This window comes from Loxodonta africana, chromosome 6 (assembly GCF_030014295.1).
Source record: "Loxodonta africana isolate mLoxAfr1 chromosome 6, mLoxAfr1.hap2, whole genome shotgun sequence".
In the NCBI taxonomy this organism is placed as follows: Eukaryota; Metazoa; Chordata; class Mammalia; order Proboscidea; family Elephantidae; genus Loxodonta; species Loxodonta africana.
Window position 1 is genome coordinate 76,107,952 of NC_087347.1, and position 25,148 is coordinate 76,133,099.

General features: G+C 40.4%; 1 protein-coding gene across 1 annotated transcript in view; it reads right to left on the reverse strand.

Annotated features, from left to right (window-relative positions):
- The window catches only part of MYO3B (myosin IIIB), a 557,666-nt gene that overhangs the window by 100,580 nt on the left and 431,938 nt on the right, over nucleotides 1-25,148 (reverse strand). The window contains 2 exon segments of the mRNA XM_010602840.3: nucleotides 17,748-17,844; nucleotides 18,818-18,878. Of these exon segments, the coding sequence (XP_010601142.3) occupies nucleotides 17,748-17,844; nucleotides 18,818-18,878 (158 nt within the window).

A 25,148-nucleotide genomic window follows, 5' to 3' on the forward strand; every position in this document is an offset into this window, starting at 1 on the left:
TTCCATTCCAGCTGAAGTGGAGGATAATGAAGGAGACCAACAACATGGGAGAAAGATTAGTCCAGAGGACTGATGGACCACAACTACCATAGACTCCACCAGACAGAGCCCAGAACAACTAAATGGTACCTGGTTGCCAGTGCCAACTGCTCTGGCTAGGATCACAGTGGAGGGTCCCAGACAGAGCGGGGGTGGAATGTGGAACAAAACTCAAAGAATAAAGGGAGAGGAGACCAGGCCTGCTGGTCTGACAGAAACTGGAGAGGCCCCGGGAGCATGGCCCCTGGACACCCTGTTAACTCAGTACTGAGGTCACTCCTGGGGTTTGTCCCTTGACCAAGGATTGGATGGAGCAGTAGGGCTGGCAGTGGCACACATGATGGATGCGTTTCATAGTTCAATCACGTATGCAGGACTGATGGGCACACCAACCCAGAGACAGGGGTAGAAGGGCAGTAAGGGAGGGCTGGATGGATGGGGGCAGGGAGCCTGGGATGGAGACAGGGAGAGCGTTGGCACAATGGTGAATTGGTGGCTGGTGTCGCAAAACAATCTGTGTATTAACTGTTTAATGAGAAACTAATTTGCTCTGTAGACTTTAACCTGAAGTACAACAGAAAAAAAAAAAAAAAACTCTCAAATTCAGAAACTAGCATAAAACAATGCCCTGCACGAATGTGCCTCAGATGATTAAACTCTATCTTGGGTAGACACTACTAGTTGTCTACTCAACTTTTATTTTCTCTTTCTTTCTTCCCAATATTCAAGACCCTTATATCATTGGTGGCAGCAATGAAATCAGTTCCAAAATATTTCCCAGCAGATAAAGGAGGCCCATGAGATGTAAACAGAAGTAATTGGATGGGGCTTCCAGGAAAATCCTTTTGCCTTTCTGCAAAAAGAATTCGGCCATGATGGCTGGAGCTCCAGCAGCCATGTTGGGACCATAAGAGAAAAGCCAAGGAATTCTGCCTGATTTTCTTGAGCTTCTGAGCCAATAGCAGAAACTACCTACCTCTGGGTTTCTGGTGACATGAGGAAAATGAACTTTTATCTATTGACGTCACTGTAGTCCACTGTCTGGTTCTTGCAGCAAAGAATGGCTCCTAACTGAGGCACTATTTTTAAAAACTATCTCCCACAGAGGTATCTTTCATCTTTGTGTGAGAGGGTACAAGCTTTATATTACGGGTTGAATTTATATTGGGTCTTTTTAACTAGTGTAGCACTCCTTCCCTCCAGAGTCATTCTCCATCCATTTCCACCATGTTCCTGCCCCAGGAGCTGACCTGCATGTACTATTCTGGCTTCTCAATGGTTTGGCTAATGGAAAGCCCTAGCAGGATATCAAAGGAAAGGAGTAAAGTAAAAAGAGAGAGAGAATATGTAGAGGTACTTATTTCCCCAGCTTCCTTTCTGTGAGGTTTTCTTGGGTTGACTGTGTCCTTGACTGAAGGTCATCACTTTTCTCAAGATAGCTATAGCCACATGGCTCTCTCATCCTGGGTTCTAGTCACCATACCTTTTCCTTACCCCTTTAGGTAGATATGGTAACAGCTCTACTCTCACTAGCCCTCCGGGGAACTACACTGTCATTTGTGGTTTCCTATTCCTTACATGTGACCTGTAAAAACCCCAACCCAGTGAAAATAATCCCTTTATTAAATATACACAAATTATCCTAAGTTTATCCAACTGGTTTCGTAGTGGGATTTTGTCTGATACATTTCCTGTTTTATATGTGGTTTGAACCCACCAAGAGGCACCTCGGAAGACACGCCCGGTGGTCTGTTTCTGAAAGGTCACAACCTTAAAATCCTATGGAGCAGTTCGCTGTACACAGAGGATTGTCATGAGCTGGAATCAACTCAACGGCAACTAACAACAAAAACTGTGTGTGTGTGTGTGTGTGTGTGATTTTTACAACTTTGTAGAGTTCAAACAATTTCTGTTTATGTTCATGGGTAAGCAGGAAAACTAAAATCATTAGATAACATCCAGACTTCCAGAATTTAAGGACAGCCATAGGCCCACACCTGCAGGCCTCCTACGTAGTTTCCGTATCAAGGTAAAGAGTGTTAACTGTAACAGGTCCGGCAGGAAAACACTTTCATGGGGTGAAAGACTGGACGCACTTAAAAGAAATCACATTTTAAAAAACCTATGTAAAATGTTAAAATGGGGATCACATACATTAAAATAGGGATCATAATTTTTGAAAAATACTTTCTTAAATGCAGAAACTGCATTCAATTTACATGGTGTGGGAGGATTATTCAAATATCTGTCAATGCACAGAACTTTATTACTGACCCTTAACCTCTTCTCTTTATAGAAGAACCATGTAACTTTGGGGAATCCAGGCATTATTTGGTCAAACCTACTCACTTTGCAGTGAGGGCTAACTGGCTGCTTAAAACAAAATCTAAATACCACATCTCTAGACTTTCAGCTATGCTTTTTGTTGTTGTTATCGTTTTTTGGGTTTTGTTTTCTGCTATATCTTGATCAGTCTCTAAATTCTACATAATTACAATTCAGCCTTTAATGAAAGATAAACTAAAAACAATGCAAAAACTCCAAAACATATGAAATTTCTGGGAACACTATTACTCTTACAAAATCAGTGGCCTAAGAAGTAAAAATTGGATAGCATCTAAGTTCAAATGTATATTAATGAGAAGCAAAGAAAAAAACTGCTCTCAGGGAGCACAACAATACTCATTTATGTTGTACATAAATTATCTGAGCTTGTAAGAGTAGTTCAGAAAACATTAACCCCACTTCGTAGGGAGTTAATAGTAAAATCTGAAATGATACTCTCTCAATCTTTGCTGTTGCAACTTTGAGTATAGATTTCACTAAGAATTCTCTTTCTGTATTATATATGTAAGATTGAGCAACAGCTAAGCAAAAAAAAAAAAAATTAAATACAAGAAAGTTAAAGTGATAGAGAAATATACACAGGGCTCAACGTTTTAGTCTTTTCAAAAGTTCAGATTTTTTTAAGGGATCAATTTTTTTTTTTTTTAACGGAGAAGGGAAAGAAAGGCCCTGGCAACCATTTTTGGCATTTTTGAGAAGCTAAGGCTCTCTCCTTTTTGAACTGAATGCGCGTCTTCTAGCCTCAGGGCCTTGGGTCCAGGCATAATGTTTTCCAGAATGTAGACATAACTTTGGGGGGTTATTTGATCACTTACAGAGATAAGGCCTCAAAGAGAAGCCTAAATGAGAATATACAAATTTACAATATAGTAATTTACAAATATTTGAAGAACTACCACATGGAAAAAGAAGTAGCCATTTTTCCTTGTTCAGTTATTTGGAAGCAAGAAGGAAAATCTCATCATGTTTCTCAACCATGAAATTAATCATCTTCAAAATTAGACAATTCTTGTCATGCTACAGAGGTTCTTAGCCTGGAGTGCAAACCCTGATGGGACTGTGAAAGGGATTCACAGAGGCCTTGGCATAACGTACAAAATGTTGTGAGTGTGCATTTGCCCATTTTTTCCCTAAGGTAGGGCGCATGGCTTTTATTAACTTCCCAGAGGGGCTCACGATGTGAAAAAAAAAAGTGTGAAATCAGCCTGGATAACCATTTGCCAGGAGAAGGTAACCACTCTAAGATCAATGTTTATAACTCTCTGGCTACAGATAACCGCTAAGCAAAACCTTTACGGAGTGTGCATCCAATTCTCTGATCATTCGGCACCTCTGTTTTTATATAGGTTGATTTGCTTATGAGTGGTGGGTTGAGGGGGTATCTATTCTAACTGCTCATTTAAGGGGAGAAACAATTTGATATATTTTTTCTAGTGCCTTCCCACAGTGTTAAGTAGAAACTGCTACATGAAGTGGGGGCTCCGTTAATGCAGTGAATAAGAGGATGTGGTCTGGAGCAAAGAATGAGCAGCCCACAAGAGAAGGGAAGGGCCCTGTCCCCCAAATGGCAACCCAATTTGAAAATCAGAAGGCAGACTACAAATGTGAAGATGTGAGCTGGACTGTTCTGGGCAAGGATAAATATAGCAGTGAAGGACAAATGGAATGTACACTTTGTAATTTGACCCTTAGAGTTTTGGATTGGATACTTGGATGTTCTGTCCCCCATCCATACCCCAAACATCCATACCTTGTGTAATGAGTTAGCATGGAAACTGTCCTTTGGAAAAACAAATCAGTTAAAAGCAGAAACAAGCCTAGAGTTCTTTGTACTTATCCTATTTCTCCACAAATGCGGAATTTCACATTTAAAGTGCTTGTGTGCCTATTGGGAGAGCCTGGTCCTTGTGTCTTGGCATAAAAACTTCTTTGAAATTAGGATAGTGTGTAAACTCAACTTCCAGTAGGTTTGTAGACCACTTGCATTTGTTTCTTGGGCCTGTTTGAATTTGTTCTTTTAAATAGGCTGCTTAGGGAAAATACTTGGCACCAATTTAATGAAAGGGATATCAATAATTTCTTCCTTTAAAAAGGAAGAATCCCTTTGGGAACACTGAGTCTTCATGTATGTTATTAGGTCAGACTAACCTAGCCTGATGTCTGGGTAGACTGGCTGTTCTAATTGCTTACTGCTAAGCAGCCAAATAGACCCTTCTGGATGATGGAGAGAGAAAATGGGGATCTGAGTTGGTGGGAGCGCTAAATATTCTTTAAACCATTTAGGTGGATTAATGAAACATAACTCCCTCCCATTATACAAATTGCCAGACACAGACCAAAAAACCCATTGAGAAGATACCAGCAAATTGGTCCCACTCTTCTTAAATGCAGTAAAGGTTCGAGGAGATAAACTCTTGAGACTTGTGATAACATCAAGCGAAAACCATGTGCAGTTCAGAGAAATCTTAGCATACCGGAGAAGACTTGACAGTTGAACGGAAAGAAGGAAGGAGTTATTAACTTGGCAATTAGGTACTTTCAAAAGTGATTCTCATTTGAGGAGTAAAGAATAGCGGTAGCAGCAGCTAAGCATTTTTCAGGTGCTTACCATGTGCCAGGCTCTGTTCTACATGCTTTCAGCCAATAATCTGGAATCTTGCTTTGAAGGATAAGTCCTGTACCCTCCAAGTTCCCAAAGCATGTCTCTCTCTCACTCACTCACTCACACATACTCTCTCTCACACACACATCTTTAGGGACCTTGGAACACAGACCACAGAGCAGAGAAGTTGAGTATAATAAAAGGCTTAAATGCCAGCAAAGGAAAGTCCTGGTTTTTTACCTCAGTGGTGGTTATGTGGGTGGTGCCAGTGGTGTTGCTTGGGTGGTGCAGGCTGCACCAAGTGACACTGTCAGGGGAGGTGAAATCAAAATGTCTATAAAATTTTTGTGCATGTTTCAGCAGAAATTTATCACTTTTTAAATTTAAAAAATCCCTGTAGTTAGTTATAACAACAGAAACATTTTTTCTTAAGCCCAGCTTACATGCATCAATATACCTACAAAGCTAAAACTCTGCTAATTTAATTTTTGAACCTTCTATTCATATGCACGGGCTACAAGCACGTGCTGTTGTTTTCATTGCTGCCGGTGTTTTTATAGTGGCTGATTTTGTCAAATTTTCTCATGTTTTAGCTACATTATCGTGGTGATTAGTATTTGTGTACCTATATCAACAACTTTTTTGAGAATGAAGTAGTAATTAAAGGAAAAGAAGGAGTGATATATGGGAATTACGATTTACAAGTAACATTTCGTACAGAATACATTACTAAGGATTCTGTATGGTCTGGAACGCGAGGAGGTCTATGGGGGGGTGAATGACACCATGAGTTACTGCACTGGGTGACACCAACCCTAGTGGCGCCACTGTGTGGTGCTTGCTTTATAATAATTCCTTAGACTGCCATTTGTGTTTTAAACTTTTTTTTTTTTTCCTGTAAGTACATTTCAGAATAAAAAATGTAAAAAACAAGAAAACCTTCCAGAGACAATCACAGCCTCATCTCTCTCACATGTGAGCTTTTGCCCAGGGTGGAAAGAGAACACGCAGAGCCTGAAACATCTTTCCTCTTCTTTGCCTGGCCAAATCCTGCTTGCCTTTCAGGTATCGGCTTTGGTGTAAGCCTACCTGACACCCCTCTGCTCCCCTGAGACCCAGTATTGCTGTCATAGCCCCCACAGCTCCTGTGCTCACTGCTATCAACATCCTGATAAAAGGAGATTTGATTACAGGTTTACTTGTCCATTTCTCCCTTGGAATGTAAGCTTCCCAGGGGTAAGCCTGGATCCTGCTCGCTGCATATTCCCAGCACCTAACATAGTGCCTGCCACTTAAAAAAAGCAGGTGCTTAATAAACATCTGTTGAATGAATACATGAATGAATGAGTAATCAAGGTGCATTTCATTCTCTCCCATTTCTCTTTGCATTTAAACCAACTATTTCTCACTTGCTAAATATGAATTTCATAGGAAGCAAACGATCCCAGAATTTTCCCATTGATTCTAGGAGTTCTAGTTATTTAAAAAGCATCAATGCTGAGGAAAGCAAAAACCAAACCCAGGGCCGTCAAGTCGATTCCGACTCATAGCGTAGGAAACCAAGCAGGTCAAATAAAAATGAAAACTGAAAGAAAAATCTTTCCATTGTTTTATGCAGTCATCTAAGCAAGTTTTTCATTTTGTTTTTCTTATTTAATGTGGGAATATATCTATCTTGCCTCCCTCTCAGACTTAAAATTGATTACATTTAATTTAGGGAACACACTCATGTCAGAGTTCTCACATATTCACCTGCTGTACAACCAAATACCTTGTTTTTCTGGTTCTCTACTTACTTTCTTAGGTAGTGGATGCTGTGCCAAGATGACAATCAGGTTTATCTAAGAATATTTTTTCCTAATTATATACATTAAAAATTCATTACTTCTTGAAAAGAAAAGTAAAAAGAAAAATCGCTCCATTCCTACCACTACACAACTGTATTTTTAATTTTACAGTTGAAAAAAGTCCTTTAACATGAAATACACTAGCTCAGCCAGTAGCAGAAATGAAATCTTGATTGTTGTTGTTAGGTGCCGTCGAATCGGCTCCGACTCACAGCGAACCTACGCACAACAGAATGAAATACTACCTGGTCCCAAGCCATCCTTACAATCGTTGTTATCCTTGAGCCCATTGTTGCAGCCACTGTGTCAATCCACCTCATCAAGGGTCTTCCTCTTTTCCGCTGACCCTCTACTTTGCCAAGCATGATGTCCTTCTCCAGAGACTGATCCCTCCTGACAGCAGGTCCAAAGTATGTAAGACACATTTTTGCCATCCTGCTTCTAAGGAGCATTGTGGTTGTACTTCTTCCAAGACAGATTTATTCATTCTTCTGGCAGTCCATGGTATATTCAACATTCTTTGCCAACACCACAATTCAAAGGCATCAATTTTTCTTCAATCTTTCCTCATTCGTTGTCCAGCTTTCACGTACATATGATGCAATTAAAAATACCATGGCTTGGGTCAGGCGCACCTTAGTCTTCAAGGTGACATCTTTGCTCTTCAACACTTTAAAGAGGTCCTTTGCAGCAGATTTACCCAATGCAATGCGTCTTTTGATTTCTTGACTGCTGCTTCCATGGCTGTTGATTGTGGATCCAAGTAAAATGAAATCCTTGACAACTTCAATCTTTTCTCCGTTTATCATGATGTTGCTCATTGGTCCTGTTGTGAGGATTTTTGTTTTCTTTATGTTGAGGTGTAATCCATATTGAAGGCTGTGGTCTTTATTAGTAAGTGGTTCAAGTCCTCTTCACTTTCAGCAAGCAAGGTTGTGTCATCTGCATAAAGCAGGTTGTTAATGAGTCTTCCACCAATCCTGATGCCCCATTCTTCTTCATATATATAGTCCAGCTTCTCATATTATTTGCTCAGCATACAGATTGAATAGGTATGGTGAAAGAATACAACCCTGATGCATACCTTTCCTGACCTTAAACCAATCAGTATCCCTTGTTCTGTCTGAACAACCACCTCTTGATCTATGTAAAGGTTCCTCATGAGCACAATTAAGTGTTCTGGAATCCCCATTCTTCACAATGTTATCCATAATTTGTTATGATCCACACAGTCGAATGCCTTTGCATAGTCAATAAAACACAGGTAAACATCCCTATGGTATTCTCTGCTTTCAGCCAGGATCCATCTGACATCAGCAATGATATCCCTGGTTCCACGTCCTCTTCTGAAACCGGCCTGGATTTCTGGCAGTTCCCCATCAATATACTGCTGCAGCCGTTTTTGAATGATCTTCAGCAAAATTTTGCTTGTTTGTGATATTAATGATATTGTTCTATAATTTCCATATTCAGTTGGATTACCTTTCTTGGGAATAGGCCTAAATATGGATCTCTTCCAGTCAGTTGACCAGGAAGCTGTCTTCCACATTTCTTGGCATAGACAAGTGAGCATCTCCAGCACTACCTCTGTTTGTTGATACATGATACAATATGGATAGAGCTTGAAGACATATGCTGAGTGAAATAAGCCAATCACAAAAGTACAAATATTGTATGGCCTTACTTACATAAAAAGACAAGAAAAGGCAAATATATAAAGCTTATCAGTGGTTACCAGGAGTGGGAGGAAAGGGGGAAAGGAGAGCTAACAGTAATGGAAAAGTTATATTGATTAAGGGTAGGGTTCTACAGCCAATGATTGCAACTGCTGTGAATAAGTTATATACCTGTAAAAAGCTGAATTGGCAAAAGCTATGTGATAGCTATGTTCACAACAATAACAAAGAAAGAGTAGTTGCTGGGGCTGTTTATGTATAACCAAACACCTCATATGGTTCCTTAGTTTAGAGGTTTAGGGTCATGGTTTCATGAAACATTCTAGTTAATTGGCCTAATATTGCTTTTAGTGCTTCTGTTTTACTTCCTAGTTTGTTGCGTAGTGCCTGGGGTCTTAAAAGCTTGCAAGTGACCATCCAAGGCACAACAGTTGGTCTCTACTCACCTGGAGCAACAGAGAAAGAAGGAGGGTCAGAAATAGGAGGAGGAAATGGAATGTATGGCTAATTACCTCCATGAACAACTGCCTCCTTTCCTATGAGATGAGAAGAACTGGATGGTACCTGGCTACCATTACTTAACATTTTGATCAAAGATTCCATGGAAGAATCCTGATCGAAAGGGTGAAAATGCAGAACAAAATCTCAAATTCTCATGAACTCTAGACTTCCTGGAGCCATGGAGGGTAGATGAACCTCTGTAACTACTGCTCTGAGATAATCCTTAAACCTTAAACTGAAAATATTCCCTGAAGTCATCTTAAAAGCAAACAATAGTTTAGCTTAACTAGTAAAAAAAAGTCTGCCTTGAGCTTTATCCTCTTTTAAGAACTATGTATATGGGATCAAATTGACAACAGCAACTCAAAAGATTAGATAGGAACCTTAGGTGGCAGGAATTTACATTAATGAGGGAGGAACAACTCAGAAAAGGAAGGTGAGAATGGTCGCACAACTTGAAGAATGTAATCTATGTCACTAAATTGTACATGTAGAAACTTGAATTGGTGTATGTTTTGCTATGTGTATTCTCAACAACAACAACAACAAAAATAAAACTTAGAAAAAAATGAAATACACTAGGCAGCTAAGGTTAACAGGGCAACATATAGGGTATATGCTGTTGCCAATACATCAAGTAAGAAAAGAATTTTTAAATGAAATTCCTCTAGGCACGGTTTACAGCCATGCCATCAACATCCAATTCTGGAAGCCAAATACCTTAATTCCAGTCACACACCCCTGGTCCTGAATTGCTTGGCAGCTGCACTCCTGATATTCCAAGTAAACGCCAGAACCTAACAGGGTATTGGCAAAAAATACATCCTGACCTATTGTCTTTAGGAAAGCACCTGAAAGATTCAGCAGGGATTTTTCTCTGAAAGATTTGCAGTAACAATCTAAGCAGAAATAATGTCAAAAAACTATCCAACTTTGTAACATACTTAAATCAGCTGCAGGAGTAAGATTAAGTTTTCTCTGAGTTACTAGGCCTCAGGAACGGTGACCTGATGAATGGCCTCCAAGGCATCTAACTATCCCCTCTCACAGCTTCAGCCACTTCTCTCTCCAGCCTCCTCCAGCCCCAGCTCCTCTAATGGAGTCAGACTACTGCTACTGAAATGGATCAGGTCCCTTCTTCTTCCTTTCCACCCCAATTCCCAAATTCCAAGGACAACGGGGCACCATGATGAATCTTTCCGCTGGACTGTTGTGTTTGCTGTTAGGTGTTGTAGGTCGTTCCAACTCATAGAGACCTTGTGTATAACAGAATGAAATGCTGCCCAGTCCTGTGCCATCCTCATAATCGTTGCTATGTTTGAGCCCATTGTTGCAGCCACTGTGTCAATTCATCTCATTGAGGGTCTACCTCTTTTTCGCTGACCCTCTACTTTACCAAGTGTGATGTCCTTCTCCAGGGATTTGTCCCTCCTGATAACATGTCCAAAGTAAGTGGGACGAAGTCTTGCCGCCTTTGCTTCTAAGGAGTACTCTGGTTTTATTTCTTCCAAGACAGATTTGTTCATTCTTCTGGTAGTCATGGTGTATTTAATTATTCTTTGCCAACACCACAATTTGAATGTATCAGTTCTTCTTTGGTCTTCTTTATTCATCGTATCATGGCTTGGGTCATGTGCACCTTAGTCCTTAAGTATGACATCTTTGCTTTTTAACACTTTAAAAAGGTCTTTTGCAGAAGATTTGCCCAACACAATACGTTGCTTGATTTCTTGAGTACTGCTTCCATGGACATTGACTGTGGATCCAAGTAAAATGAATCCTTGACAACATCAATCTTTTCTCCATTTATCACAATGTTGTTTATTGGTCTACTTGTGAGGATTTTTGTTTTATGTTGAGGTATAATCCATACTGTCTTTGACCTTCATCATTAAGTACTTCAGTAAGGAGCCCCGGTAGCACAGTGGTTAAGCACTGGGTTACTAACTGAAAGGTTAGAGGTTCGAACCCACCAGCTGCTCTGTAGGAGAAAGATGTAGCAGTATGCTTCCGTAAAGATTACAGTCTTGGAAACCCTATGGAGCTGGCAATTACATTCCTTCTTTAGGGTTGCTGTGACTTGGAATTGACTCTATGACAATGAGTCTGTTTGTTTTTCCCACCATGTTGGTAGATACCCTAAAAAGCATCTTTAGAGAGCCACAATTTTAGACAGAGGCTCCAGTTGGGGTAAATCCCCACGACTAAAATTTATGTCTTAAGCACTTGTTCTCATCTTCCAAAATTATAAAATGCAAAACAAACAGACCCGAAACCCAGGTCTACTAAGTCTTCTGAGCAAAACAGGAGAAGTGTATGATTAATATAAAAAACCAGTTGCTGTCAGGTTGATTCCGGCTCATGGTAATACCATGTGTGCCAGAGTAAAACTATGGTCCATAGGGTTTTCAATGGCTGATTTTTTGGAAGTGAATTGTTAGGCCTTTCTTCCGAGGCACCTCTGAGTAGACTCAATCTCCAACCTGTTGGTTAGCAGCTTAGTGCGTTAACCACTTATACCCAGGGAGTCCATTCTTAATATAAATGTTGCTAAACTATAAATTAAAATTGGGATTAGAAAACCTGTAATTTCTACTCCTCTTTCTCTTCCTGTCCCTCTGTCCTCATGCCCATAGCCTCAAACTGTATAGCTCCTGATTCTGGTCTTGCCTAAATTCCTTTGCAAAAAGTCAGGACACAATCATTATGGCAGTGACATACATATTAGAGATACTTGCAAATAATCAGATCTGCTGGTTTTAGAGCAATTTTGCCAAGCAGGAGAATATACAGCAGCCAGGCTGGGAAAGGTCATAGAGTATATAATATAGAAATACCATTTAAAGGCAATAATTTGAGAAACTGAGACACTCTGTAGGCTTTTTAAAAGTTTGGAACTCTCCCCTCCTCTCCCTGTACAGCAAAGTTATGAGTAAATGTAACTTTGCTCTTGACGGCTCCCTGAGAACTTGATGAGACCACTTGAGATAAATGAGGAAACTGAGCATGTTCCCAAATCTGCTTTGGAAAATAACAGCTGCAAATACCAAATGTTAGAACTGCATTCGTCTCTTAGGTGACTTATTTTACTTCCTAGCCATATGGCTGACAATATAGTAGGTGCTCACTAAATGGTGAATGAACGAGTATAAAACCACATATGTAGAGTTCACTTTTTCTGATTCAACATAATGTCACGGAAATAGGAAAATGTCTAAAACAGTGGTTCTCAAAGTATGGTCCCCAGATCCACAGCATCACATCATCTGGGAACTTGCCAGAAATGCAAATCCCTCCTCAGCTCACACATACACTCAGAAACTCTGGGGTGGGTCTAGCCATCTCTGTATTAACAAGCCCTCTCTCTGGGAGATTCTAATACTCTGGGAAGTCTGAGAATCACTGGTCCAAAAAGATCCTTTAACAAGGAGGTGTTTTTTCCACTCCAACGCTAAAGATGACAACTGTATACCTGTCTGTCATTCCTTTACCACCTCACTGAGAAAAGTCCTGAGACTGAGACTTAACCAGCTCTCACTGATTAGTGTTAGTGGTGAATTCCCTGGAACCCAGGCAAGAAGGGAGGATACTCTTAGCCTAAGGGAGCTGAAAAGAGCAGCAGCAGGGATTCAGAACCCCAGGGACTACCCAGAGGTGAAGACACAAGAGTGGCCTCCCAGTCTCGCGTGAAGCTTTCAGTAATGAAATTGGGTAGGGAACAGAGAGGCCCAGTAGCCTCCACTGAGAGTCTGGTTTCCATGTGCTTTCCCAAGAGAGATTATGTGGCCTTTGAGACTTCGTTGTAGGAATATACTCTCCCTGTCAAATGGAAGACATCTGAGCCCTCGATGATCATGGTGGTTGCTGTTCGGCAAGCTGCTTGCAACCCCTTCCAAACACAGGCAGCCAGTGTGAGGTGATTCTGCAGCATGGATCTAAGGCTTAGTCTTGCCTCTTACAGCAACTTCATTTAAAAAAAAAAAAAGTTCTTGACCAAATTGAGCTCAATTTCCAGTATTATTACAGGGTGATCACTCATTCCAGTTTGCCCGACACTGTCCCAGCTTTAGCACTCAAAATCCCACGTCCCAGAAAATCTTTCAGTCCTGGGTGAATTGAGATAGTTCATCGCCCACAGTAATAAAAGTTCGAAGGATAAAACATAGCACCAAGTTTGCTTTCTGATAGCTGAACTGCTGCCAAGCTCAACAGAATTTAGTAATGAGCAACAAGAAAAGTAAAGAGCAATAATGAAGGATATGGGATTAAATCAGTAGCTGGGTCAAGGAGAGTGAGTGCAATTTGCTCAGCAGTCATGGGGTGGACAGGTCACATATGATCTGTAATCGGATCACTAAAAGCCAACACTAGATGCTCTCTGGTGGCCCTCCCCCATGCCCTGACACTCTGTACTGCCAACCAGGACTCCCCTGGGCAGCCAGTACCACGCCACTTAATCCTCAGCACGATTACCTCCACACTACAGCTTTACTATGTCCATCTTCAAGACACAGTACAGTTAAAGCTACTCTTAGCAAGTGCAATAACTTTTTGACTTTCACAAAGAAAATATTATTACTTCCTACTAACTATAGACTAGAAGATAATCAAGTGCAGAACTGTCTGAGGTTGTGTATCTGGCACTTAGGTTATTCATAACATAACAGAAAACTTACGGCAGGAACTGAAGGCCCTTGAACAAGCACAGTTCACAAAGCTAAATTAAAGCTGTGTATTTGGTATTTGATGCTAAGAGCACCTAGTATGGTGCTTAAAGTTAGTGCCTCATATGTGTTAGGTTCCTTTTCTTTCTTTTTTTTTTTTGTAGGGGATTTCCTCAGATCTCCCACTAAGAACCCATTTCTCTTACTGCGGAAAAATGTTTAAAATCTGTTTTTTTTTTTTTTAGACCACAGCAAATAAAAAAAAGAAACAGAGAAGGGGAAGGAAAGTATGCTATAAAAAGTGAGCACATCAATGACAGCAAGAAGCATCAGCTTTGTGTTGAGAGAAAAGAAAGAAAAAATAATGATCAGGCACATTAACGAAAAATCATAGTGGTGTGGGGTCATTTAATTAAGGGTAGGTGGCTCCGTTTCGCAATGGTCTCTCATGATCTCTCGGTACTATGACCCAGTGTGATAGCTGCTGCTAGTGACCATGTCCTAAGACATGAAGAGTAAGAATTGTATTCAGTACACTCAATGTGAAAGGGAATCACGGGTTTAGAACGTTTCAGCTGTCTGGAAATGGCATTCACACAAAATATCGCATTCTTTGATGATGCCTATAGTCTATCCTGAACCCAATAACTGGAGTGATCATTTTAAAATATAACTCATATCATGTCACTCCTCTGCTGCAAATGCTCAGTGGCTCATCATTTCACTAAGACGACATGCTTACCACTCAAGATGTGGAACACAGACCAGCAACACCAGCATCACCTGGGAGCTCATTAGAATTTAGCATCTTGGGGCTTGCCCAGACCTGCTGAATCAGAATCTTTATTTTAACTAGATCCCCAGGGTGTTTGTTATGACACTGAATTTGAAAAGTACTGATGCTGCATGATCTGACTTCTCATTTCCTAACTCTCTCCTGTAGTCCCTGGGTGGTGCAAATGGTTAAGCATTTGGCTAGTAGCTGAAAGGTTGGCAGTTTGAACCCACCAGAGGTGCCTCAGAAGAAAGCCCTGGCAATTTGCTTCCGAAAGGTCATAGTCTTGAAAACCCCATGGAGCGGTTCTATTCTGCATACGTGGGGTCACCATGAGTCAGAACTGATCCAATGAAAACTAACAACCTTATTCTTCCTTGCTCTCTCTGCTCCAGTCACACAGCTATCAGAAAAGAATCTTGGGGCTATATTTTATTCTTCGAGCTTTTAATACTTAGATCTCCCACTAAGAACCCAACCATCTCAATTTGCTATAACTGAAGGGTTTTCTAAATCCAAGACAGTCCCTGGCAAACTGGGATGAGTTAGTAATCCTATAATAATACTATAAGTTGAGCTTCTTTCTGTGCCTCTAGTCTTCCATGCACGCTCTTTCTTTGGAAACCCTGGTGGCATAGTGGTTAAGTGCTACAGCTGCTAACCGAGAGGTCAGCATTTCAAATCCGCCAGGCGCTCCTTGGAAACTCTATGGTGCAGTTCTTCTCTGTCCTATAGGGTTGCTGTGAATCGGAATCGACGCGATGGCAGTGGGTTTTGGGGTTTATTTTCTCCCTCAAAACACTTGGTCCTTCCAACATCAGATACAATTGACTTATTTATTATGCTTGTTTATTGTCTGTCTCTCTCTGCTAGAATGTACCATCCTGAGGACAGGAATTTTTGATGTTTTGTTTACTAATATATCACAAGTGCCTAGAATAGTGCTACTGAAGACTGACTCGTTACTGATCCACGAGATTAGTTAAGAAATTTAAAGTGTTTAGAAACTTTTAGATCAATTTGACATTGACACAACATTCAAACGCATGATTGGTTTTCTAGAAATTCACTTTTATTGTATTTCACAAACATATCAGACCAAGCAAATTAGAAATTAAAAATTGGTCCTTCAAAACAGATAGTCTGAGTTCCAGCATTTAGTAGGTGATAACTATTTGCTGAATAAACGAATAAATAAATAAAAGAACAAGTACCCAAATAATATATATGTATTTTTTAATGTAGTAAAATCAGATCTGGTCTGTATATATTCCCTTCAGTCCAATTAAATAATTTAACTGCTGGAATCAGTGGTCAAAGTAATTTGTGTTACTGCAGTCACTGGGTATATAGTGCTTTCCTCTGGTGTAGGAAGAATGAGTCAGGCTCACACGGGCCACTTAGGGACATGTCTTGTCTTAGGATCTTGGCCAAGCAGCTTGAGACAGCCTTCATCCAAGCCCAGGATTTACACCCTTCTTTGCATGCCTGCCCTAGCAGAGCTGTCCTGATTGAGATTTACTCTCTGCCACACTCCACCCCTGCAGACCATTCTTTAGAACAAAGAAGTTAGTTCTCACTGCAAGTTGGAAGGCAAACTTGTTAGATGTTAGTGTTTTTGTTTTAAACTGGAAGGGTCACAAATTCTCATTCGGCCTTCTACAAAAACATAGGCTGAAACAGTGGATCACTTAAGGCAAATAATTATACACAAAGGTATAACTTGCTAAAACATCTCTTACAAAATATATTCCTGTTTCTGCAACTAATAACTTTGAAAACATAAAGTAAGTAAAAATGGACAACTTTTGTTCTTCAGTTTATCTTTGTGATTTTCTAAGGTCAATGGGAATTTGATTTAAAAATATTCTTCCCTGCCTACACATTCTTTTCCTCTCCCCCCACCCAAAAGAACAACACCAATGAAACAGTTTGGATTACTTTAATTTGTTCCACTGGTTTGCTTATCTATTTGGGGGTGCTAATAGACATCTATTTTTGTTCCAGGATTATAGAAATAATTTTAAAATGTAACAGTAATCACATTAAATGTAAATGGTCTAAACCTCCAATTAGAAGGCAGAAATTGTCTATGTGGATAGAGAAGAATGCCAACCAAAATCTTGTATAATGGATTCTGCTCCATCATACTATCCGTTCTCTCTATTATTCTCTTCCTTGCATTACTCCTAGCCCCATCTTGTGGCCTTATCCCAAATATTATCTGACTGTAGGGAAAGTATTCCCTTTGACAGGTTTATCATTTCCTACATATTCCTTTAAAAGGTTCTGCTTTAATGGACTCATCCTCTCTTGTCTCCCTTCAAGAGTTTAAGTTCCATACAGAATGAAAGTCATAACACATTTATTATGCATTTCTACTCCATATTGTACTACTTTGTCATTGAAAAACAAGCTAAGGGGAAATATGGGGGGACCTGAGAAATAGCATATTTCAGAAAAACAGATGATGCTGTCATTAATTTTAAGATTAGTATTTTAAATTGAAAAGATTCCTCTCCTTGGAATGGCCCACATTGCCCCCAGTATCTTCTAGTTCATAAATATTTCTTCCAATTTTTTTCCCAATCTTATACTGATTATAGCCACACAAAAGTCTGAACACTGACTTTTATCATATTCTGTAAGCAAAGAATGTAGAAAAGGGGCCAGAATTGGCTATTTCCTAAAGGAGTGTGGCAATATGGTGGTATTCCAGATGAAAGAATGGCCATGTTGCCAACACCCTAGGGCAGAATTGCTATCTAAATGAATATTCTCTACCAACCCCTAGATTCTGACCCCGAATAATACTTATAATAACCAGTGTTATAAGAAAAGTTAAGGGCACGGAGGAGGGAGTCATTGTGGACCTTGTAAAATGGGGAGAATTCTGATGAGTCAACAGGGAGGAAAAACATTTGTAGCAGAGGGAGCAGCACAGACAAGGTCACATGTTTATCAGCTGTTTATCTTTTCTTTTACAAAACAAAGTTTTGAAACAATTTTCTAATTTGAGATTCTTACAACGAAGGGAGAAACATGGCCTTTGATATTCATTTTCCTCCCACAGAAAAGCAAACTTAGAAGGCATGGGTAGGCAGTAAACTGCACCTTTAAGACAAGTTTTGCTTCTAGACCTGTGGCTTCCCAAACGTGAACTTTTTGTTAGCATTGGATCATATTACTATCTGATTGAGTCCTGCTTTCTAGATAGCCCTGCCAGAATCACTCATTAAAAAGTACACAAACATGCAAACGGTAGAAGCATCATGCAATTCAAAATGTTCTTCTTACCAGGTTTTGGAGAGTCTCCCCAGGGACTCTGGCCTTGGTGATCAGGAGCAGCATGGCATGTCCGAGATGACATTGAATCAGTCTCACAAACTGAGTGCTTCAGAAAGTCCCCACCAAAAGAGAAGCATTATTTTTTATCTCCTGATGAAGCAGCCTTAAGGGTATACCCAAAACCCACTGCCGTCGAGTCGATTCCGACTCATAATTTAACTGAGGACAAAGACCCTTAACCCTGATTGTAGGGGTACAAGCTAAGTATATTGAATTCATGTTGTAAGCTGCGGCTGTCTTGCATTAGAATTAAGTGGAGGTTCTCTCCTTGGGGCAATTAGGAGCAAAGTCGCCACATCTTTTGCTTCATTCATTTTTATCTCTTCCTCTGAACACAACCTAGCTCCCTCTTAAATTAATTAGCACTGGAATATAAAAACATCTATACGCCGATTTTCTCCTATACTTAAGTTTGATCTTTAAGAAAGAAAAAAAGAAAACGTATAGGAAGGTATTAATCTACTTAACATTTCTAAGTACATCATCCAAAGGATTTTGTTTTTTTAATCTTACATATGCTCAGCAGAGTTACTGGCAAAAACTGTACATTTTCTTCATTTCATCCTTTCAACATCAAATAGTAGGCAGCAAAAATTGGATCAGACTTCAAAGCCTGCTGTGGGCTCCAAGTCACAGAGAGACGCCTCCATTTCACATATTGAATTCGAGCAGGATATCAAAGTGCTACCAAAGAACCTCGGGTCCTTACTCAGAAAGAGGCTCTAACATCTGTAGAGAGTGGAGTGCACAGACAAATCACCTCAGGGAGCAGCTAGCATTTATTCTCAGCAGCAAATTTCCAGGCTTTTGATTCTCTGTTCACTGTACCTCCCTGTCTCTCTGCTGAACCAAAGTTCTTTAGCAAGCTGGGCTTTCGTCTCAAAGGCTTCAGAATATCACTAACAGTGTGCTGTTTGGATGGCCTGACCAAGGAGCCACAGACAGTTTTCGTGCCCATGGACTCCAACGGGTCTGAAGTAAGGGGACGCAGTTACTTTGGAATCAAGATATCTAGGTACCTTATTTGCCTGTCTTGCGAAGACATCACACCCTGTTGGAGAACTCTGACCTTGCCAATGCCTGAAAAGAAAAATAAAAAGTTTTAAAAGGCTTGATTTGAAAAAGACCATTAAAAAATAAATAAATAAAGAAGATTGCTTTCCTCCAAAAATGTATCTGAATGCACTCTTCAATTAAACTTACACTGCTAGTTTCCTTAGGTGTTGTTCCTTTCCTTGGTTAAAAGGACGGGGAAAAAAAGCAAAAAACCAAACCCATTGTCGTTCAGTTGATTCCGACTCATAGTGACCCTATTGGACAGAGTAGAACTGTCCCATATGGCTTCCAAAGCTATAAATCTTTACGGAAGCAGGCTACCACCTCTTTCTCCTGTGGAATGGCTGGTGGGCTCAGACTGCTGATCTTTTAATTAGCAGCCAAGCACTTAACCACTGTGCCACCAGGGCTCCTCTGGTTCAAAGAATAAGATGAACTAAAAGAAATGCATCCTACCAGCTGTTTCGGGCTAAAGCGCAGGGCTGCTAGTCAAAAAGCTGGTGGTGGTTCGAACCTACCAACAGCTCCATGACAGAAAAGACCTGATGATCTGCTCCTATAAGGATTTACAGCCTATAAAACCCTATGGGACAGTTCTACTCTGTCCTATAGGGTCACTATAAGTCAGAATTGACACGTTGATAAATAATAATAGGTGCTCCTCCTCCATGCTACAGAACATCCAAAGTCAGCCTGAGACCCTAAGAGCCAAGACACTGCCCCCTTTAAAGCTGTGTGATCGAACGTGGTTTAGTGAGCATTACTGGGCTTTCACAAACTATGCCAGAAGCTAACCCAATTGATGTTAAGGCTGCACTACTCACACAGCACATTCGTTACATTAATTGTTAAATAATTTAAAATGGATTTTGTAGTCAAATAAGATTGGAAAATGCTAAGTTATACATAGTTGAAGAGGTTTCTTGACTACAGGAATCCTTTTTTACAATCACAGTATGTATTTATAGACCTACAAGGTGGGAGGCTGCTGCTATGATACTGAACGGATTTCAGCAGTGCTTCCAAACTTTTTTTTCCAAACTAGGAAGAACGGCTTGGTGATCTAAAATTCCAAATATCAATGAAAACCCTATGGATCACACTGATGACTGGGATGGAGCAGAGCCAGGCGGTGTTTTGTTCTGTTGTACATGGGGTTGCCACGAGTCAGGGACCTACTTGATTGGCAGAAACAAGGTGGGGTGGGAGGGGGGGCGGGGGGAGCGCCCTGTAGGGTTTCCTAATTTGACCAAAAACTTTTTAAAAAGCAATAACCTATTTACATATGTTAGAATATGAATGTTTCATAGAACTATGTTTAGACAAAACAATTCTGCCGGGTCCCTAATTTATAGCAATTGGAACACACTGTATAGAAATGTGATAATTATAACACATTGCTGAAATAGGAGCCAGCTATTACAATGCCTCTCAGATAGAACTCAGCAGATTGGAAGCATTGACTAACCAAAAAACCAAACCCACTGCTGTTGAGTCGATTCCGACTCATAGAGACCCTATAGGACAGAGTAGAACTGCCCTGTAGAGTTTCCAAGGAGCGCCTGGTGGAGTCGAACTGCCGACCTTTTGGTTAGCAGCCATAGCACTTAACCACTATGCCACCAGGGTTTCCACCAAGCATTGACCAGAGGGCAGGAAATCTGGGTTCTAGCCCCTGCCTTCATATCCTGATCACAACAAACAAACAAAACAAAACAAAACACGGCTTTGAGTAAACATCTACAGTGTCTGGGTTCTAGTTTTCTTTATCTATAAAATGAGGGGATTGAGATAAATTACTATTTTTAAGGTCTCTTCTAGTTCTACATTAATAATCTCATTCTTTATTTAATCTGACAAATTCATTTCAATATATGTGAATAATTCATAGATATCCAGCCCACCCAGTGCCGTTGAGTCGATTCCGACTCATAGCAACCCTATAGGACAGAGTGGAACTGCCCCATAGAGTTTCCAAGGAGCACCTGGTGGATTTGAACTGCTGACCCGTTGGTTAGCAGCCATAGCACTTAACCACTACGCAGATAAATAGTACCTTCAAAATGCCTCTGTTTATAGTAGATTACAGGCTATATATTTATTTTTTAAATATCACATCAGAACCTGGGGGGAGAAGGCTATAATTATGTATTTACTTGTGTGTATATTTGTTTATCATATGCTTCCCCAACCGAATGTAAGTTCCACAGAAGCAGACACCGGACCTGCTCTATTTCTTACTCTCTATCAGCACCTAACCCATTGCCTGGTACAGAACCAAACCCACTGCCGTCGAGTTGATTCCAACTCATAGCGACCCTGTAGGACAGAGTTGAACTGCCCCATAGAGTTTCCAAGAAGCGCTGGCGGATTTGAACTGCTGACCTCTTGGTTAGCAGCTGTAGCACTTAACCACTATGCCACCAGGGTTTCCTGGTACAGAACAGGTGCTCAGTAATTGCTAGACATGTCAAATGAACAAAACTATGACTAGTGAATCCCCAAAATATGGGGCCATGAAGAGCAGTAAAAATGTCTTTAATATTAGAATAAAATTAAATAGCATTTGTACAACACTTGATATATTTTTAAATATTTAATATTCAGAACCACTTGAGCTAGGTAAAAAAAAATTTTTTTTCTTTCTTTTTTTTTTTTTATTATGTAACCGAAGAAACTGAGGCCCTGAGAGATTAAGGGATTTGTCCAGGTTTCAGGGCATATACCTGGTAGGGTTAGGGCACTAACTCATGCTTGCCTGGGCTCTAAATTCTCTGCTCTTCCTCTGAACTGTGATGCCTTCCAAGGGACTCACTCCTGTGCAGCTTAGGCAAGTCCCAGTGGCTGTGGGACCCCTATAGGGAGAGTGACTCTGAGGTCTTCTAGGAGTCCTGGAGAGCTTTTGAGAAAATCTAGGAAGAGAGTTTGGCTGCTGAACTACTGCCAGATCCCCCATTTCTGCCTTTCTGCTCCTATAAAGAAATGATCCTCTGGAGAACTCCTCTAGTTTACACTGCTCTCCAGGATCCAAAGGTCCATGCAGACACCGCTAACTCTCCCCAACGGACGGATGGAGGGGTAGGCTCATCGCTTTGACTCCCTCCTCATTCAAGGAGAAAGACTCTAAACCAGCTCAGATAATGTATTTGTGTGTTACTCAGAGTAACAAAAGGAGTGTGTGTCTACAAACAAATAGATTAAAAAGCACTTGATTAAACAAAATTAATTAGGTTTCTTTACTGAGAGACTTTTCAGAATCTTTAATTTAATAACATGTACTATGAGACTTCAAGAATGGGGCACATTTCCCAGACTTTATCCTCTCCTAGAGCATCTTGGGGGATTACTGGTTCTTAGAATACACCTCAAGGAACACTGATCTGAGCAGTCCTCAGTCAATATTCTTCAAAAATCTAACTGCCTCAATTCCTTTACAGCAATTTCATCAGATATACTGTCATTTGCTTCAGAGACATGAGACTGCCAGCAAGAGGGTAAAGTTCTGCAACCCATAGCAGCAAAACAAGGACAAGCACAATAGTAACCAACAGCCAGTGCTTACTGCAGCATGCAGTCCACCAGGAACTGGCAAAGCAGAGATCCATGGTTATCTCCTGTAATACTTCCAATGACCATGTGGGTTGCTTCTAATTTTATACCTGTTTTACAGATGAGGAAAATAAAGACCAGAAGGCTAATGACTTGCTTACAACTGTAACTAGTAAACAGTGCAGCATAAGACTTGCCAACTACAGAAAAGGAGACTCCAAAGGGAAATTATTGATTTAGGCAAGGATATCAGTTGTTGACAAAACCATTAGACAAACAGGTGATGGGGAACAAGATATTTATATGGTCCCAATGTACCAGATTCCTTCGTTCAGGACACAGGAGAGCAATGTAACCGTACACTGCAGGAATCTGAGTGTCACCACCTAATCCAGTGCTCAGTTTTAGCACCACTAATGCTGAGATATGAATCGGAATCAACTTGATGGCAACGGTTTAACGGGTAATGCTGAGATGATATTGTCTTATGGATGTGAGGTGACATGAAGTTTTTTTTTTTTTAATTTTTATTTTGATCTAAAACACAACTTGAATCAAGGCTTTAGATCTAATTTACAGTTTACACAAAACACAGGGAATAGAGAGACGAACTGAATAAGATCACAAGTAAGCAGGCAAATGAATACAGAAAATGAGCTATTCTGTGGATTAGTTAGGAGTTAAGCACTTGGCTGCTAACCAAAAGGTTCGAACTCACCCAGTGGCTCTGCTGGAGAAAGACCTGGCAATCTGCTTCCATAAAGATTATGGCCTAGGATACCCAATGGGGCAGTTCTACCCTGTCCTATAGGGCCGCTATGAACTGGAACAGAATCAATGGCACCTAACAACAACACAAAGACATGGATTAATTGGTCTAATCTCTTAAAAAGTCAGTGTCATTGGCAAAATGGACACGAAAAGAGAGAGTGGAGGGAGAGAGCGGGCTGTCTCATTAAGGGGAGAGTAATTGGGAGTGTGCAGCAAGGTGTATATGGGTTTTTGTGTGAAAGACTGACTTGATTTGTAAACTTTCACTTAAAGCACAATAAAAAATATTTTAAAAAAAAGTGTCATGAGAAGAGGGGACCGTTCTATATTAAAAAGGGCTTGAGGATATAACAACTTGATGCAATGTAATGTCCTGGATTGGATCCTGGATTAGACAAACAGGTGTAAAGGACATTCTTAGAACAACTAGGGGAATTTGGATATGGATTAGTATTAGACGATATTAAGAAATTGTTAATTTTTAAAGTGTGATATTATTTTGCATCTATAGGAAAATCTTTAAGACTCTGTTAGGAATCACATGTGATGAACCAGTTATCAATGGGGGGTGAATAGGAGGTAGTTGTCTCTTTACATGATTCACTGCATATTTCTAGAATTCGCTCATTCACTAGCCTATCAAAAGCAAGAACTAAAGTCTCAAGCACATTGCCTCCAGGGCTTGGCCACTCAGCTGCCTCCCTGCAGTCAGTTCACTGAACAGTGTCTTCTGAGAGGGAAACTCTCACTCTCCGTTGAGAACCCTTCTGCTGGGCATCTGTCCTGAAAAAGCTCCAAAACAAAACTAATGTGTAATTTCTTCTTTTTAAGCCCTGATTCCACTGTGACTAGATGAGAGGGTGGGAGGAAGGCCGAATCCTGCATAGATGGCTGCTGAGAATGGCCCACACCTCTCTTCTGCAGTAAGGATCCATGAGGCCAGCTGGCTCTATTGTGCTGGGCTGACCTCACTGAGGTCTAGAGTCTGGGCCTCAGCATTGTAGACTCCAAAACTCAATTTCCCAGTTCATTGTGGGGGGAGGGGAGGGAGATGACTTTTTTCAAGAACTGAGTTGCAATAACCAAACTCAGTCAGGTATTTAAAGCCAGATGCCAGTGCATGATTTTATAATGGGTAGTGTAATTTTTTTTTTACTGTAATTTAGATTATTCCTCTTAATACTGGTTAATATACTCCAGAGACCAAATTACACATTAGAATTAGAGTAAAGGAAGCAGGGTGCTCTTTAAGGATGTTTCAGATCAATCAAGCTTGTATTGTAACTGACCTTTTTCTACTTTAGGGTTAGAACCAGTAATCTCTTTCCTGGACCAGAAATAGGACACACGGATACATGTTGTTCTCCATTTTCTACGTTTCATTCAAATCATTCAATTTCATTTTGCAGTTTTCAGTAACTTTAAAAAAAGTTTTTGTAAAATTATGGCATATCTTTTATCAGTTAAAATTTAGAGTGGCTGATAGACAAACTGAGCCATCCACGCTTGAAAGTATGTTCTAATTTCAAAACAACATAGGTTGCAACTAATTCATTGTGGGTTGGATTGGTTTTTGTTAGTTTTCTGCTGTCTCTAGGTCTGGGAATAGTTCTCATTCTTGGGGAGCCCTGGTGGCACAGTGGTTAAGAGCTCCAATGGTAACCAAAAGGTCAGCAGTTCAAATTCACCAGCTGCTCCTTGGAAACCCTATGGGGCAATTCTACTTTGTCCTACAGGGTTGATATGAATTGGAATTGATAGCAATGGATTTGGTTTTGGTTTTTCTCATTCTTGGGGTTACAAAAGCTTGCCTTACTTGGTAGACCTGGAAGAAAGGCTAATCAGCATAACCAAGCACACCCCTTACCAGGTAGGTCAGGTGTCAGCTCCTCTGAAAAGCCTATCCTGTCTCCCGCCACCATCACCTCTTCTACTCTAGGCAGTCAGAGGCTCCCTGGTGTCCTCACACAGTAT